The 17,727-nt window shown below is 34.2% G+C and overlaps 2 protein-coding genes across 4 annotated transcripts; one reads left to right on the forward strand and one right to left on the reverse strand.

The window, feature by feature from the left end:
• Nucleotides 1–8,011, forward strand: LOC142545531 (mediator of RNA polymerase II transcription subunit 15a-like). The gene is made up of 12 exons (XM_075652762.1): nucleotides 1–507; nucleotides 1,832–1,937; nucleotides 2,831–2,885; nucleotides 3,153–3,376; nucleotides 3,902–4,175; nucleotides 4,806–4,876; nucleotides 5,086–5,160; nucleotides 5,268–6,428; nucleotides 6,592–6,882; nucleotides 7,001–7,186; nucleotides 7,272–7,360; nucleotides 7,618–8,011. The coding sequence occupies exons 1-12, from the start codon at nucleotides 395–397 to the stop codon at nucleotides 7,841–7,843; spliced, it is 2,871 nt and encodes a 956-aa protein (XP_075508877.1). The 5' UTR covers nucleotides 1–394; the 3' UTR covers nucleotides 7,844–8,011.
• Nucleotides 8,012–10,602: 2,591 nt separating this feature from the next.
• LOC142545532 (uncharacterized) lies at nucleotides 10,603–15,932 on the reverse strand. Of its 3 annotated transcripts, none has more exons than XM_075652764.1 (5): nucleotides 15,511–15,932; nucleotides 14,503–14,615; nucleotides 13,419–13,772; nucleotides 11,687–12,413; nucleotides 10,604–11,066 (listed from the first exon to the last, which is right to left on the reverse strand). In XM_075652764.1, the coding sequence occupies exons 1-5, from the start codon at nucleotides 15,746–15,748 to the stop codon at nucleotides 11,050–11,052; spliced, it is 1,449 nt and encodes a 482-aa protein (XP_075508879.1). In that variant the 5' UTR covers nucleotides 15,749–15,932; the 3' UTR covers nucleotides 10,604–11,049. The 3 variants fall into 3 exon arrangements, with proteins under 3 accessions (XP_075508880.1, XP_075508879.1, XP_075508878.1); XM_075652763.1 differs by having other exon boundaries at nucleotides 10,605–11,140; XM_075652765.1 differs by lacking the exons at nucleotides 14,503–14,615; nucleotides 15,511–15,932 and adding an exon at nucleotides 14,382–14,485 and having other exon boundaries at nucleotides 10,603–11,140.
• Nucleotides 15,933–17,727: the final 1,795 nt, after the last annotated feature.

Consider the following 17,727-nt stretch of genomic DNA (forward strand, 5'->3'; position numbering starts at 1 on the left):
TTGAAACCGTTGATTCTCTCTCTTTCTTGCAAAAGACCAGAAATAACTATTTGGGTTTTATTGCATCATCTTCAAAATCTGCATTGTAGGGGATATACATGCATACACACACTGAGATTGAGATACATGCGCGCATGTAATTATACGTATTTGTGTTGTATTTATACGTGTCGATCTCTCTGTCTTGTTTTTTTTTTTGCCTTTCGAGTGTGTACACCGATCAAGTGTCGGTTCTGTGAGTTTCCCATCTGGGATCCGACTAGCTAGGGTTTCCTCGCTTGATTTAGCGCCAATGCTTCGACCCATCTGTCTTTGTTCATTTTTTCAAATTTTGAAGGTGAAGAAGTACTGAACAGGAAAGTTATTTAGCGGGATTTTGTTCAAGTTTTATCTGATGGATGACGGAAACGGAAAATCGTCAGCTGAAACTGAACCAAGCTTCAACTTGGATGAGTGGATGAAAGAACTCTTGCCCAATGATGAGGCTGATGATGCCACCGAATTCGGGTAATTTTTTGCCATCTAAATCTTTGATGATAACCTCCATCTCATGAATCTTGATTTTTGTAATTATTATTAGCATCACTCCACGTCGTCTATTTAATTTTTTTTCCCACTTAATTTTTTCCTTAAAATGACGCTTCACTCGCAGTAATTGGATTTTGCTGGTTCTTTGTTGATCTGATGTTGATTTGATAAAAGGAAGATATGTATATTGCATGCATAAGTCTCTCAACTCCCCTTGATTTTATGTTAATTTTCTAGGTTTTTAATGATTCTTAACCTGAGTTTTGGGTTGTTTTTTGACATTTTCCTATCGAACAAGAGCAAATCAATAGATTGGGAAATTGAGAGTGCATTTTTTCGGTTGCTTACAAGAGATATGTCTTATATATGTTAAGGTTTTAGGAAACTGAATCCTTTGTTTTGGTTTTAATTAATTAATTTATTTCCTCTTAATATCTTATGGTATTCTTGTGCAAGATTGCGGTATGAGAGAAACGTAATTTGTAGTTTTATTTCGTTTTGGAATGTGATCCTGGTACAGATCTACTCTTACGTACGTATTTAGTTGCTTTCTGTGTATCTTTGACAGTTTTAATTTTTTATCAGATAATTATTTGCGTATTTAGCTCCTATTTGTGAATGTGAATGGATAATTTTCTCATTTCATCTAACCAGTTACTCTCTTTGTTTTTTTTACCTTTTTTGGAATGTTAATACGTAACGATAACAATTTTTTTTATATAATGATAGTAACGATTTACCTGACTAACTAACATCCCACGCAGCTGGCGGGATTCGAACCCAAAACCTCTAAGGTCTTGGGGGCGTCACAAGGAACAGTCTTTTTACTACAAACAATTTATGCATATGTTTCTTTTTGTCAAGATGGGGATATTCTGATATTCATTTGATTTTAACATATTTCAATGTAGATTTCAATATACGAGTCCTTCTTTATTGTGCAAAGAATGTGGGCCTTTTTCATAAGATCTTTGACAGCAGATTAAGACATGATATTGTCATGTTTGACGTTCCTTGAAATCTGCAGCAGCTCTAATTCTGTGCTTAAACATGACGTCCTGGTCGACTAGTTAATTAGCTAATTCAAGTCAGTTAGCATGTCAATTAAAGAATATACTACATGCCTTAATAGTGGAATTAAATTTAACTTTATGTGGGAAGTAGATTGCAATCAAATTTTACAATAATAATTCTTTTCAATTTCATTTAAATTGTGTTGAAACCTATTTTAATCATTCAGTGAGCTTCAAGTTGGAAACAATGGCAATGATTTAGAGTTCTCATAATGACGATTTTCATGCAGGATGGGGCAAGCTGGAATGTTATTGCCATCCCCAAGTGTAAATAATTTGAGTCAGGAAAACAAGTCTGTGTTGTTGGAGAAAAGCCATCAAATTGCTGCAACTTCTGTAAGCTTCCTTCTCCAATGTTCCTCTAAATTTTGGCATTTAGTTTGATCTGCATGGTGAGGTCATTTGGAGTATATTAAAGTTATTGCCTTCTTTTTATTTGTTTACACCTTGGTTTGTTACTTTGATTTTGTTCAAAAATCAGACTGATTTTCTATATTAAATGTTTAAATAGCATGAATTATCATATGGAACCATCAAAATTGTTGAATTAAAACAAGATCTATTCTTCGAACATAAAACTTTCTTGAGCACTAAAATTATCTTATTCGCTGCTTTTGTAATTACAGTTCACGAAACAAATTCACTCACTATTAACGAATAATTTAACGCGAATATATAATAACACCTATCAAGATCCTATATATGTTAGAATCAAGATCCTATATATGTGATGTTGGTGGACTTTTTTGCAATTTTACAAGACAGACACCTTTAGAGATCGAAATATAAATTAAGCACGTCATTCTCCTGTTTGTTACCCCATGAGAGTACGTTATTTATTAAATTTGTTATGTTTTTAATGGCCAAAGCCTTATTTATTTCCAGCAGTAAATTATCGTGTCATGTTCCCCTCCAAAAAGATATATAATTTGATATTTCAGAATGAAAGAGATACTTATTTGTTTCTTTAATATTAAGATATTATGTCAAAGGATCAATAAGTTTCTACTTCATAGTATTTTTCTATTTTTGAACTAAAAGAAGTTTTAAAATATTGTTGGTTGTGCTTTTTTGCTTCATTGTGAATAATCATAGTAGACATTTGCCTTTGCAAAAGTTAGAGATACAGTAATAAAACATCTTTTGATGATGAATTCATCATTGGTATATGTTACTATAGTAATATAATGCTCGAGATTTTTTACGATTGGTTTGTTCATTATCTGCAGTCAATTGTCTTACCTAGCGTGTGCCAGAACTCGAAGCCGATGGTTTCTACTTCAGGTATCTCTAGAACTATGCATAGAGGCTAGCTAGAATGATCCTCTATACGTATGTAGTTTTATCCTTGCAAAAGCATCTCAAGAAGACTATATTTCATTATCTAATTTCTATGGCCTCAGCATGCTGCAAATGTAGTAAGTTACTCTTCATTGCATGTCAGCACAAAACTTCGCAGCAAGACAATTTGGTTCATTGAACGAGAAGTTGAATCTATTAAGAGAAAAACATTATTGTAGAACTGGAATTTTTATGCTTATGTATTTACAGGCAGCTCGATTACCCAAAGGCAAAATATTCCAAGTAGTTTATCCACCAAATACTCTGATTTCTCCGAGACTCAGACTTCATGCAACATGGTCTCTCAAGTCCATCAGCGCCATCAATTTCAGCATCAACTCCTTATGCAGCCAACAAATCGATTGAATGTTCAATCATCAGCCTTGCATTCTAATTCCCATCTCAGTAATCGATTGCAACAGCAGCCAATACATGTACTTATGGTTCCCACTAACATCTATGGATCTTTTTCGTTGCATCTTTAAATTGTTATATCAGAACTTGGACACTAGGGACAGGTCCGGGAATTTGGGAGAGTCGGAAAGAGATGGGAAGAGATGATAGAGGTGGAGATATTGAATAAATTTTGATAGCAAAACTTGCAGTTTTTTCCAAATTTCACATCCAAAATTCAAAATTTTAATTGCCTTTTCATTTGAAGGGGTGATTTGAAGGAGCCAAATACCCGCTCTTTCCTTCAGATTTATATTTAGCCTTGCTGCTGTCCATCTCAAACAAAAAATTTCAGATTTTACTTGTAGATATTTTTTCTAAAAATGCGAGTGTTTTCCTCCCAAATTCATTGGATTGTCCCCAAATGGAATGCAGGGTTCACGCCAATCGGACTTAGTTTGTGAAGTATCTCATAACGCATATCTTGCACTTCTTGAAACAGACATAGCATTGATGCATTTCCTAATATTGATACATGAATCCATAAAATTTTATCTATATTTTAGCAGAAAGAAAGCCCCACTTTCGGAATGCCACGACAACAACATAAAATTGGAAATCAGTCAAGTTCCTTTATGATGAACAATCAAGAATCATTCAATGTAGTTCAACACTCTGATCAATCAACGTCACATAAGCAAATAATGCAGCTGCCTCAAAAAATGCAGTTGCAACCGGAGTTACAGAGAACTACTTTTCTTCATTCTCAGAATGTGATGGCCATTGATCCGAAGATGTCAGCAAAGCAATCACAACCAATTCATGTTGGATCTTCACAAGGTACGTTCACAACTCATACATATGGATCACATATTGTTTAGAAGAATAATTAATATATTCTAGCTGTACTTTTAAAATCATCACATTTTAAATGTATGAGTGATTCATTTAGACAAATAAGTAAAACTATGAGAGTTGAAAAGTGAAAGAGAATCAGGAACATAATACTTCTTGTTATCTCATTACAAATAATGCTGATGGTTGGTTTTCATCCTCTCCAAATCGATGATACCTAAGTATAAAAAGAACAAATTTTTTTTATCAGATAATTGATAAATTCTTACTAGCATTGAATTTGTGTATTACGGAAAGATGATCAAATCCGTGTCTTAAATAACATGATCGAAATAAATCTCATACTAGCCATGAAAATATGTTGAACCTAACTCCTTTTTAACTAAGATTGTTTTTGTTAATCTTATTTCCCTTGTTTGGTAACCACTCTCCAGTATGTAACCTTCTGGTTGTATGTCACACTCGGCGCCGTTTTGTCAATATGTTTCCTGTTATATGTCTTCTAGATATTTTTTATTTACTTCATTTTTACAAGTCTGCAACAGAATCTCCACGTTCCAATGTCCTATCCATTCAAATATTTCTGTCTAATTTAAGATTTTTGTCTGTTCAAAGGATTATTAAACTACAATGCTCAAGTCGGCTTGATAAATTCCAGCGATTGGGTTGATCCAGCATTCCAGCAGGTAAATTACTACATATGAAATCAATTGACTGTTTTATTCACTACCTAAAGTAAGTTCTTTATCATGTAGCATCAATATGGAATATATTTTTAAATGGACGGTTTGAGTTCTCTGTAAGAAGCTTTCTCTTGTCTGTGAAGAATGAGGAATTCAGATTTGTGCCTTTTCGTCGTCTCTAAAACTATAATGTGTTGCGATTTTGCTAACAGATTCAGTTCATGAAGGAAATGTACATGTCTGAGGTGATCAAATTATTCGAGAGATCACAAGAATTAAGGCATCAGGTTTGAGTCATGTCTCTTTTATATTTACACGTCACGGCATTCATTTGTTATACTTTTTATCATTAGCATTTGATACTGATGCTAGAACGCATGAATTTTTCACGCAGGCAACCAGCGCAGAGTCAGTGGCAAAACACGAAAGGAATAGAACTTTTTCAGAAAAAATAATAAGATTCCTACAGTTGTCCAAAATGGATCTTATGATGAATTACGGAAAAGAGAGAGTATATAGTATGATTAATGAGGTAAGGGCTCAACTTGATCGAGCAATTGCCAAGAATCACCCGTTGAGACAACACCCTCAGCAACTTGTTGAGATGTCTGGTGGTATGTTAAAAACATCTCAGATGCAGCAAAGACCGAACTTTCTTCAGTACAAAATGTCTAATCAGTGCCTGAACAGCACACGTAAAGGAATGCCACCATATTTGAGGCAGCAAGGGACAAATAAATTTCAGATCGGCCCTTCCATTGGACTCAGAAAAGGAGACACTTCGTCTATAACAAACTCCAATACATATAACTTGATGGGTTCAGGATTTCATAAAGGGGTGGTTGAGCAAATGGCTCGCAATATGTTACTCCATCCTTTAAGTGGAGCCACTCACAGCAATGATACGACTACTCTACACCAAAGAGTTGCCTCGTCGAAGAACATCTTCAACTCCTTGGATTCTTCTGTGAGCTCTATTACTCAAAAATCAATTTCAACTTCACCTCAGCAGCATGATCAAGCAATGGAAATACCAAATGCGAAGCAACCATTACAACAGCCAGTTACTGGAAAAAACAAGCATCAGATGGTACCGAAATTGAACAATGGTTTAAAGTATGGTTATATTTCAGGATTCAATCAAAATCAGTCAAGTTCTTCCTCATTTCATGTTGGTTCTCCCCAAAATTCACAGCACTCTTCCACATATATTGAGCCAAAGGATTTATCATCCACCTTTTCCAATTCTGCAACACAGTTGCTACCCACTTCCTCGCCACCAGTTGTTCCATCTCCTCTGACTCCGTTAACTCCCTCTTCTGCACCGGTAGATTCTGAGAAAAGTCATTCAAGAATGCATTCATTGTCACTTGAAGAGAGGAGAAGAGTCCATCAGATTCCTGCTCCTCTATCTCAGCTCAAAAGCACAAACCAAAATCAATACCTTAAAGAAACTGGATTACTGAAGTCTCCCTTGCTTGCAGAGTCTACTTCTCCAGTTGTCAATCAACCGTCACGTTCTAATGAATACCCATTGAGGCGACTGATTGAAGTGGTTTGTCCAATTTTTACACTATTTTATAGCTGTTTGTGTGATATATCCAACAGCACACACTTTCACTTATGAAAGACTTGGATGGTGAAACAATTATTTATGTATGCGTGTATATGCATAAATATTATTAGGTGAAATTTATTTTTCTGGTTTGGTGTTGAAGGTGAAGTCAGTATCAAGCAAATCTCTAAATTCTTCATTAAGGGATATCAGTGCTGTCACGAATATAACTGACAGAACAACAAGAAGCCTCTCTCACATTGAATCAGATAGGATCTTTGTCCAGGATCTATCTGATGATATAAGAAATCATGAAGAAGGGAACTTCAGCCTGATTTATGGAACTGGCATAGAGACAAGGATTAAGCGTCAACTGAGCACCATGGTTTCTGATGATTCAATATCAGAAATGGAACTAAATGCAGATTCTCGGATGAAGAGGCTGAAAAAAGAGGTATCCTTAATAATTTTTCACCTCCCATATCAAAAATAAATTTTCTTGGCGAGCAGAATTTTGAAAAAAATTATATCTTGTACACCAATATCTAAAGTTTTGTAATGTATCATCACAGCCTAGTGATCTCATCTTACAAGAGATCCAGGAAATTAATCAGATGCTTATTGAATCTGTGGTGGATGTGATAAACACGAAAGATGTTTTCCGGGCTGAAGCTGGTAAAGAAATCCTCATTAGGTGCTGCTATAGTCCAGTAGGATTCGCTGGTGCAGTTAGGATCCCCGGTTCCTCGGAAAACATGGTAACACTTGTTGGAACCTTTTCTTCTATGTTTTCTGGAATTTCTGCCCGTGATAAAGTTAAAAAATATTATTCCCTGATTACAGTTTCCCACTATGCTTCTGGAACTGATTGTCACTCCTGATTATCCAAATTCTTCTCCTGTTGTGTCGGAAGCATTGCCTCTTGACTTTAGGTGAGAAACCAATTATCATACATCATTTTTGTTACCGAGATTTTATGTGGCATACATTTTTTGTGTTAATGATTGCTAATGGCACTCCTAGAATGTGTTAATGACGCTCTGTTTTTCAAATAATGGAGTAAATGAGTATGGATTTGCGATTTCAAAACAACTGGACAATAATGGATTAAATCTTGCACAATCGAAAATGAAGGTTTTATCGTAGTATGACATAAAAGTGTGTCTGATATGTGTGCTTCATCTCACAGTGGAGATGAAGAAGAGAAAGATCTCTGGATGAAGGCAAAGTCCATTTTCAGTTTGTCACTTAGAAAATGCTCGCAACACCCGATATCACTTAAAGAAATGGCTAAAACATGGGATGCTTCTGCTCGCGAAGTGTTTCAGGAGTTTGCTGAGCAAAGGGGAGGTGGTAGTTTTAGCTCAAGATATGGCAAGTGGAAAAATGATATTGCTTCATTTCCAGTTTCCTAATTTTTCACCCTTTTCGAGGAAAAAATTGTATCGTTATAAGCTGATGCTGTACTGTAGAGCATTTTATTATATGTTTGTATTTTGGAAATGGTGAAAATCTTTTCTTCATCCAGATGACCTTTTATCAACTCTTCCGACAGTTTTGTAGTCTTTGTTTATCAGTGTAATTTGCCTGGATGTATTTTTTTCACCTTTTTTATTTCCTTTTTTGATGATGGGCTTTTGCAATTTTGGTTGTTTATGATATATTATGTTGTCAAATTTCAGTTTTTGTTCGCTTATTTTTGTTTTTTGTCCATTTAAGTCATTTTTCGATATGACATGGATGCAGTTCTGACGTGTGTAATGTCATATCATCAATGATAAAAATGACTAAAATTATAACAAATTAAAAAATATATGATTAAAATTGAAATTTTAAAATATAGATGATCAAAACAATAACTAACAAAATATGATACAAAAACGGCAAAAACTTGTGTGAGACGGTCTCACGGGTCGTATTTTATAAGACGGATATCTTATTTGGGCCATCCATGAAAAAGTATTACTTTTTATACTAAGAGTATTACTTTTTATTGTGAATATCGGTAGGGTTGACCCGTCTCACAGATGATTTGTGAGACCGTCTCACAAACAAGCTACTGTACAAAAATTATGTTTTTCACAACTTGTGCTAGAATAATTTGCAAATTAGATACTTTGCTATAACTTTTCCGCATCCTATAGTTATTAGCGTATATGCCCCGGCCAATGCCACTTAACAATCTTCTGATCAGCCAAACGGCATATGGACAATTACTAAAAATAAACCGCGTACTTTGGAGGGATTAGATCATTGGGGCATTTAATTTTAATTAGTACTAGTGCACCGACGCACGCGTTGCGTACTTGTATAATATATTTTTTTATAATTCATTTGATTTATATTTAAATGCGAATCAAAATATAATTATCAGAAATAACGATGGACTACACTTGTGATTTTGATATATAAATTAAAAAATAAAAGAAAAAAAAATGAATTTAGTAGGAATTGAACCAATAACATATCCCCCAAGAAACAATAACTATATCTACTGAACTATATATAACTTGCATTCAATTTCTAACATTTTATTAATATATTTAATTATTAAAACAGACCATGTCACCAAAGTTAGTTACTCTAAGTGTCTCAAACTTAATATAATAGTATAGAAATATAGATAACTAGTATTGTACGCCGTGAATATATTTAAATTTTAAATATTATCGATATAATATAATAACTATATTTAAGTTTATATTTTCAAGAGATATCGTATTGAAATTCAAATTTTAAAAAATAAATTAAAAATAATTCCTAGTGAATCACATATTTATTTTTTACTTGTTTTTAAATATTTAATATGATAAGTGAATATATTAATACTGATAAATATTTCTTTTTATAGTATATTATATTTTGCGAGAAATTTCTAAAGATGACAAAATATACATAGATAAAGATTTTTTAGAATTAAAAATTACAAATATGAAATTTAAACATTATATTTATTTCATAGAGATGAGATTTTTTTGCTATCATATGATATCGAACACAAATTAATTTCCTACTGACAAATTTATATTCTCTTGGACTTGTTAATTAATACTTCAAATATCTCGATTTCCTTCCGATTTTAGACTTGGGATTTGTTCACATTTTTTTTCTGTGCAATAAACAAAAATATAGATTTTTCAAAAAGCTGATTCGCCCAGAAATTTTATGGAAATAAATATTCCAACTTTTATAAACTTAATTAATTACCATGTTTAAAAAAAAAAGAATTTCATAGCGATCTTTTTCCTTTTGGAATTCGTGTGACCTGATTCTAAATTGCTAAATAGGTGCATTGCGTTTTAAAAGAACCAAAGAAAAAACAAGATAATAATCTTCAATGGAAGTCATAATCAAGCTTGTTATGGCCATTTTCTTCGTGGCGGTTATGAGCCAGGGTATATTGAAAATTCTCAAATTTTATGTCTTTTTTTTTCTAATCTTTAATATAACATGTACAGAAAAAAATTGATTTCAACAGCCCTGCGATTTTTTTTTTCTCCCTTTTTAATTACAACACGGCGTGATGGGATTTTTGTTGTGTCACGAAAGAGAATGTGTTTATGTTATTTCACCTAAGTTGTGGTGTGGATAGCCCCACAAAATCTTAGAGGGACAAGTTAATTACTTCCCGGGTGGAAATTATAATCTAGAATTATGTTGTGTTCTTATCAGGCAGAAGAGTTCAACCACAATGTGGTTTGAGGAATATGATAATCAAGCAAGAAGCAACAGGATCGGCAGTGGGTGATCAAACACAGTGGAATGTGACCGTATCGAATGCTTGCCCTGCATGCAATCAGTCTAAAGTGACATTATTGTGCAAAGGACTTCAAACTGTGGAGCCGTTAAACACTGAGGTGGTCACAAAATCTGGGAATTATTATCTGATCAATAGAAGACGGCCCATTCTCCCTGGGGTTACACTTAGTTTCACTTATTCTTGGGAAAAAAAGTTTGCATTCAAGCCCTATTCGTCGAAGGTTCGCTGTTCTCGATCGGCTCACGAATACATGGACGTACATGGGACTTTGTTCAAGCCTCGTATGCACATGGTCGGTGGAGTTTAGTTGCTCTGAATCTATGTTCTGTATGGTAGGAACAAATTATACATCAAGTTTTGGGAAAAAAAAAATACAATAATAAATTAATGATGGATGAGTTGGCAATAAAAATATTAGCTTGCTGCGGAAAAAATTAAGGTGCCATTGCCACAAAAACAGTACAATTCATACAAAAATCATTACTCGTAACAGATCGATTGGACATGAATAAAGGTAACCCTTTTACATTTGTTCATTTCCCCTATAAAATTTGTACATATAAAACACACAGTATACAACACTGTGGCAAATTGCAATGCCCGTCATTATAGGCATTTCGGGCTTATGACAGCCTGAACCTTGATTCATTTAGCAACTTACCTTGGTATAAATGGTGGTATCAAATATTTACACGAGGGAAAGAAAATGGACAAGTACTCTATACAGGGACATGCCATTTCAGCACCGCCCCACCGGGCAAAATTCTTCCAGTCTGCACTGCTCATTTTTTAGGAGACGATGTTCCAGGGGGCAGTTTCGTGGTTAATTTCAGATAGTATGGCCTTGACAAGAAAAACGGCTTATTTCTTACTTTCTGCTGCTATAAATGCAAGGCAGGTAATATGAAAAGCGTTAGAGCCCACATATTGAAGGAGAAGATAGCTGCAGAAGCTGCATATATAGGATTACACGCTATCAAAAACGAAGAAAATAAATATTACAGTGAAATATACAATTATAAAACGATAATTTTATTACATAAACAGAAAGCAAAAAAGGAAAAAAAAATTCATCATTACGCGTTCAATTCTGCTTCTTTAAATGCTTTTAAAACTGTAAAACCCAATCAAACATCCATATTGAATTTATCAGTTTTCTTAAAGAAAGTTCTCTAAGAAAACCACTTTAAAGTTACTGTAAGCATCTTATAAGCATCTTATACTCTAGAGATATAATATGTTCCTAGGGCATACAACAAAAAATTCAATGATCTACAAACCACTATTCGCATACTGAAAACCTACATATACAAAGCCACTCCTAGCCTCTCGTGCCAAGGTGCGTCAAATTCAAAAAAATAGACATTATTCCCCACATGAGAGATCAGGCCAATAAGGTAACATTAAAATTTCCTTTTCAATATTTGTAATAAAGAAATAGGAAAAAAATAGCTTTGCATATGTTCATAAAACTTTTGAAAGGAAAGTATATACTTACATGGTTCAGGGAAGGGCGAAACTAATGGCATTACATCTGGAGGTCTTGCATGCAGATCATTCTTCGATGGGGGCAGACTATGGACATAAGCAACATTTGGCGATGGACTTGGGGCAGAAACTTGAGAACTTTTAGGAGTCAAAGGATCATTCTGTTTTGGCAGTGATAGAGCAGGATTTGGTGCATGAATTGGTGGTGAGGAAGGAGTCAAATGATAATGTTCATCGCGTTTCCGGGGAGACCTATTATTGTAACCGAAATGACAAGATGGAGGATTGGATGCTAAATTCTTTCCTGGTGCAGGTGCAGGTGCAGGTACAGGTACAGATGTATAAGTCGGTGATTTTTTCCTATTCACAGATGCCCTGTTTCCCGGAGGCTGTGACGGTGACATAATAGGAGCAAGACTGGCAACATGGTGGTGGCGGTGGTGGGATTGTGACATAGGAGGCAGAGACGGAGATGGAGAAGGGGATGGCGATGAAACACTTCCATCACCGCCAAGGGAATGCTGCAATGTGGATGAAAGTTGAACTTGCTTAACACGACCAAATACCGTGTTATTCAGGCCAAGGTTTTTCTTATGTGAACTGGTGATAGTTTGAGCCAACTGCTTTAACCTTGAGTTTGAGGGATTGACACCAACAGCAAGGAGAACTTGTGATTGGACTGTAGTGGGTGGAGCTACTGATGAACCTTTAAGATTAGTCAGCTTGATATACAAGTTCTGAAAGGACGAAAAAAAATATTAGCCGTGAGATTTCCTATAACTTTTGCACATAATTTTTTGATATTATCAAGAAAAGGTTTAAATAGTGGTACAAAAGTACAAACAAGTTGAACAGACACCCCGAGCTTCCATTCTAGCTGGAATAATATTGTACTTGTACTCAAACTTATTGTGCTCAAGCCAAATTAGGACATGAGAGCCGCAAGTTAGTTTGATACCTCATGAACCGTTTGGAAACTTTAATTTAGTCATGAATGTATTGTAAATATCATTTAATGAGCTATCAAGGTACAGACAGCTATATTCGAGCTTTAACTAGTTAGAACCTGATATAAAGCTGAATATGACGAGATAAAATTTGAATAATAATTCAAGGCAAACACGAGCTCATGATACAATAGCTTTCAAGTTTTGAATCGAATTCGAACCAACTCCATAAAACGAGCTTGGTCTTGAATTTATAGCATGAGTAACAGATGCCTAGTTCCATTCGTATGCGTATTTCAGGGTGTGTGCATTAAGAGAAATGCATAGGTAACTTATAAATTATGGTGCAATAATTGTCATTGCTAGGAGGGCAATCGAAACGTAAGTTTGACTTGTTGTACAGTGTAAAATATTAAAGTTAAACTGTTGCCACCAGCTATAGCTTTTAGTAAAGCGGAAAGTCCTACAATTGACATCAGAGCTAAATTCATGAATCTGATTCTCATTAATCACGAGGATTGCAATTATCAGAATAATTGTTGGGTGCAACAATGGTTCCTGCTATGAGAACAATGGACATGTGCGTTTGGGCACGATGATTCAAAATATTAGAGTTGCATTGTTACTACCTACTATTACTACCTAATATAATTTTTTGTAAAGCGACTAACGCTTCGTCCGAAATTATATTCTAAAATTAAAATACCAAAAAGCGCGGAAAGCATTCTTTATGCTGATAAAAATTGTAAATATTTATTATAAATATAAGAAAGGTAAAAAATAATGTGTGCATACCTCATATGGAGCCAGTTGCAAGCCACTCTTCAGTTGGCTACTAAGTTCATCGAACTCACTAAGTATTTGATCCATGGAGAAATTCAAGGTGAAGTTGAACAGAATCTGAACTCTTTGCATAAGAAATGCCTTCTGTTCAGGACTCGCAGTTATCCCACCTCTGAATTTGAGCACCTCAAAAGAAAAAGGTTCCCCGAACAAAGATGCATTTGTCAAATTAAGGAACGATTGCCGTATAATTAAATACACAAAAGAGTCTTTAATTAAACTTTGGGTAGTCACATCAGATTCAACAGCAAACACAACCTTTGTTAAGTTTGACCCTGCAGATGATTCTAATGATATTATTTCTACCTGCCATAGAAAGGAAACTGAGTCCCGATTCAGTAAACAAAAAGGATAATTTAATGCATACATAAGCAGACAGAAACATATAACATATGAAGCGATTGATGAACTATATAAGATCAAACATTGTTGTACTACAAAAAGTTACGACTAATAGGTATGATAAGACCCAAGTTATTTAAAATGCAGACCAGTTTAAGTGTAACCCATGAGAACAAAGAACATGACATTCACTCTAATACCAATTCATGTTGACTTGCACATTGTCGTACCGGAGCCACATAAAAGCCGAAGTGCAACCCCTCCCCAATATTCGAAAAATATTCGAAAATTATTCTTCATTTTATTAACATTGCATTGTTGCACCCCTAAAAAATTCTGAAAATAGTTACTTCAAACTTTTGGCCTCCCTAATCTCGGGATCCTGGCTTCGCCTATTCTGTATGATCACATCCTAATAACCCCCATAAACAAGTGGTTTTTGCACAAATACTACTGATCATCGTTTTAAAGGCCATGACATGCGAACAGATAACAGATTTAGAGAACAAAATTGTAAGCAGGTTATGACGTGATGAATGGTTTATCATGGTAAGATGTTCACGGTTTACATACTTTGGCAGGCCCGCTATAATATGCTTTCCCTAGATGCGCCAGTACATGATATAGCAGCCCCCACAAAAGAAAAAAAAGCAACATGATGATTAAAAAATGGAACAAAAGCTTCAGGGAATACTTTAGTGGTGGGAAAGCTCATCTCATCAAAAATATCATTCTCAAGTAGAGTAATATAGTCCTCGAGAAAAGACGCAGCCTTCTTAAGCATAAAACTTGCGACTATGTCATGACCTGTAGAAAATCAATAATGGAATGTATAAACAAATAATTTAATTCAAATGAATAACAACCTTTGCAGCTTGCATATATAGAATCAGGTAACTAAGATAATCACAAGCAGCTCTATGTTGCTTGATGCCTGCTGCAAACAAAGGACGTATCAAACATTTCTGCCCTGAAAGTTCTGTAACCAGTTGATTTAGGTTGAACTACAAAATTTTCCTCCCGCTTATATCCAGCCATACAGTACTTCCACTTTACTAGAGAACTAATTGACAAATTCCTCAATAACTGTTATTCTTTGTTCATTAGAGAATTATAAGGAGGACCAAACTTCAATTATACATACTATTTCATCAACGTGGCGGTGCAATCTTACATTATAGATTAATAGTTATCCGAATAAATTTCAACTCAAAAAATGGAAAATATCAGCAGATGAAAAGCCAGGTAAGGAGAGTAAGAAATTATTCAGTTAAAAATAGAAAATGTTCCATCATTAAGCACAATTATATTTAAGTGGACCATAATCTTAACGAAATTTTTTTAAGAATAAAAGCTTGTTCTCTCATTAACTCCAATACATCAATGATATCGAAGAATTTCAATCAATTATCCAATCCTAAATTCAAAATGCACCCACTACCAAAATATGCAAGAATTTAACCAATAAAAGACCATGTAAATCCCCAAAATCAGCGAGTTGATAATCCCACTAAAACCGGGATCCAACACCAAATATAAGAACCAATCACAGCAAACAAATAAAAAAACGCACAAGCAGAAAGATATATAGCCTAGTACCATAAAATGCTGATGATCACTATACATTATCACCCCAACCAACAAATATCCCGGCAAAAACCAAGGATTTTAGAAAGAAAAATAGATATAAAACCACATCAACCTTCATAGTTCAGATCCAGATCCTTCTGATCTCCATAATGGAAAAATGGAAGCCAAAAGACAGCAGACAAAAGAACCGCAATACAAAGCACCAAAACAAGAATACATCTGAAAGTCACCAACTTTTTAACCCTCCTACAACTCAAACAGCACCAATTACAGTACCCTTCACTTGGGTTTGTACCCTGAGCATCAAGCTCTGTACTTGGCAAAGTCTGGTCATCCTCCGTCTTCCCCATAAAAGTAATTGCAGCAATGTGGGTTCTTTTGTCCTGTATCCTAATGAGTTTAGCTTTTCAGCTAGGCTCCAGTACTGCCGTGGTTTGCGGAGAGAAAGTCCATGACTACCGACCGATCCTATATTTTCGGTTGGTAATAACTCGAATTCCCGAGGCTCAAACGAGTCGTAGGTAGAAGGGGAAAAAAAACTTTGGTAAAATATTTTTTTAAAATAATATTTTTATCTGGTTAAAAATACTCAAATATATGAAATATTTGTGGAAATAAATTTAGGGAACTTCATTTTTTTAAAATAATCATTTTTGAATGTCGGAGGAGGCGAAAAAATCTACTTTCTAGTGATGAGATATTCTATGAGTGACAACACAACAATCCACTTTTCAGGGTGAGATATTTTATTAGTGACGACACATTAGTGAGGGAGAAAGTCACGTAAGAAACTCGTCTGCACAGGCGAAATAACCCATAGTTGTTAAAAAAACAAAAAAAAAAAAACTATTTAGATTCAAGATAGTGGATGACAATTGAGCTACTAATTCAATTGATATCCAATTTTATGAACCTAAATATTTATCCTAGATATCTTAAGTTCGGATGTTAAGGGAGACGAGACAAACTCATTTTTCAGTGATGAAGATATTCTATGAGTAATTACTCATAGAAAAGCATGTCAGAGATTGATTTCAGAGAGAGTACTTTTATGAAAAAGGTATTTGGAGTTCATGATCAAGACATTCCATGTTTATCGTTACAAAAATACAAAATAAAAACTTCATATGAGCACAATTACGACAAAATAAATCCCTAAAAAATTTATATAGCATTAGTGCTTATCAGCTACCATATCCTATTCATTTTATTCTGATTATTTTTTGGACAGAGGTGAAGGAAAATTTTGCAGAGTGGAGACAAATAATACTAAAAATGAACTATTATTGGTTTCTCACGTTGAAATTTGTAGGCATTGGGAGTAATTGAGGTTTTGGTAAGCTTAGTGGATCAACTGTCCTTTCCCATTTGACAAGAGAGTCCGATGATAATAGCCCTTGAATATGATGATGAAGTGAGAGATTTTGCATTTTGATTTTTCTAGGTTGATGCTGCAAATATGGAAGTTTACATTTTCCCTCTGCCTCTCGATTGAGACCGTATTCAACATAATTATGAATGGTATGCCTCTATAAAATAAATTATGGTGATTTTTAAATACATATGTATAAGTTGTATAAAGAAATATGGTTAACAAATATTAAGTGGTTTAAAAATAATAATCACGTGGACGTGTCAACAATTCGTGGAATTTAAAAATATTTTTCTAAATATTCATTTTTGTGTGAAAACAATTATTGACAAGTGATATATTTGGATGAAAAAGCTTGTCACAATATGGTCCCAATTTGTGAGTTAATAATTGGATTAAATCTTGTACGAGATTGTTTCACGTATTTATTTATGTAAGATGGGTCGAGCCATTTATATTTTGAGCGAGAAATAATATTTTTAATATTAAAAATAATATTTTTTCATGAGTCGGGTAGGGTAGGTAAGAGATTCGTCTCACCAAATTTTTCTATAAGACAATCTTATATTATTTTTTATTTTTTATAATTGAATGTTGATATCATTTCTTAAAATTAAAATAACTTGGTATGCAAAAGTAATTTTCTACATCTTTCTATTTTTGGTCAACCTGGACTTGTGCTTGTTGATGTGGCTTTGCATTGACTTCGTTACTTCTATGGGAAGTCTCGCGGACTCCTTGTTTTAAGAGAATGGTGCTAACAATAATTCGGGTCTTATAATTTTATTTCAAATGATAATAAAATTTCATTATTTCAACTATTTATATTATGTTTGAACGGAAGGATTTGTATTTGGATTTGTGTTATGCATGACTAAGATAGAAAAGTGAAATTAAAAAAAAAAAATCATATATACACCGCTATACAAGTGATTTCAAATCATTTATTTTTATTTT

Source organism: Primulina tabacum, chromosome 5, assembly GCF_025594145.1.
Source record: "Primulina tabacum isolate GXHZ01 chromosome 5, ASM2559414v2, whole genome shotgun sequence".
Taxonomy (NCBI): domain Eukaryota; kingdom Viridiplantae; phylum Streptophyta; class Magnoliopsida; order Lamiales; family Gesneriaceae; genus Primulina; species Primulina tabacum.

What these genes read in the sequence shown, in the direction of transcription:
- LOC142545531 (XM_075652762.1), top strand. Translation starts at nt 395, where the DNA reads ATGGATGACGGAAACGGAAAATCGTCAGCTGAAACTGAACCAAGCTTC. An exon ending in GCCGATGGTTTCTACTTCAG is followed by an intron (nt 2,886 to 3,152) that starts GTATCTCTAGAA and finishes ATGTATTTACAG; the next exon opens with GCAGCTCGATTACCCAAAGG. An exon ending in TCATGTTGGATCTTCACAAG is followed by an intron (nt 4,176 to 4,805) that starts GTACGTTCACAA and finishes GTCTGTTCAAAG; the next exon opens with GATTATTAAACTACAATGCT.
- LOC142545532 (XM_075652763.1), bottom strand. Translation starts at nt 15,748, where the DNA reads ATGGGGAAGACGGAGGATGACCAGACTTTGCCAAGTACAGAGCTTGAT. An exon ending in TCTGGATCTGAACTATGAAG is followed by an intron (nt 14,616 to 15,510) that starts GTTGATGTGGTT and finishes GATTTTCTACAG; the next exon opens with GTCATGACATAGTCGCAAGT. An exon ending in TGAGCTTTCCCACCACTAAA is followed by an intron (nt 13,773 to 14,502) that starts GTATTCCCTGAA and finishes TTTCTATGGCAG; the next exon opens with GTAGAAATAATATCATTAGA.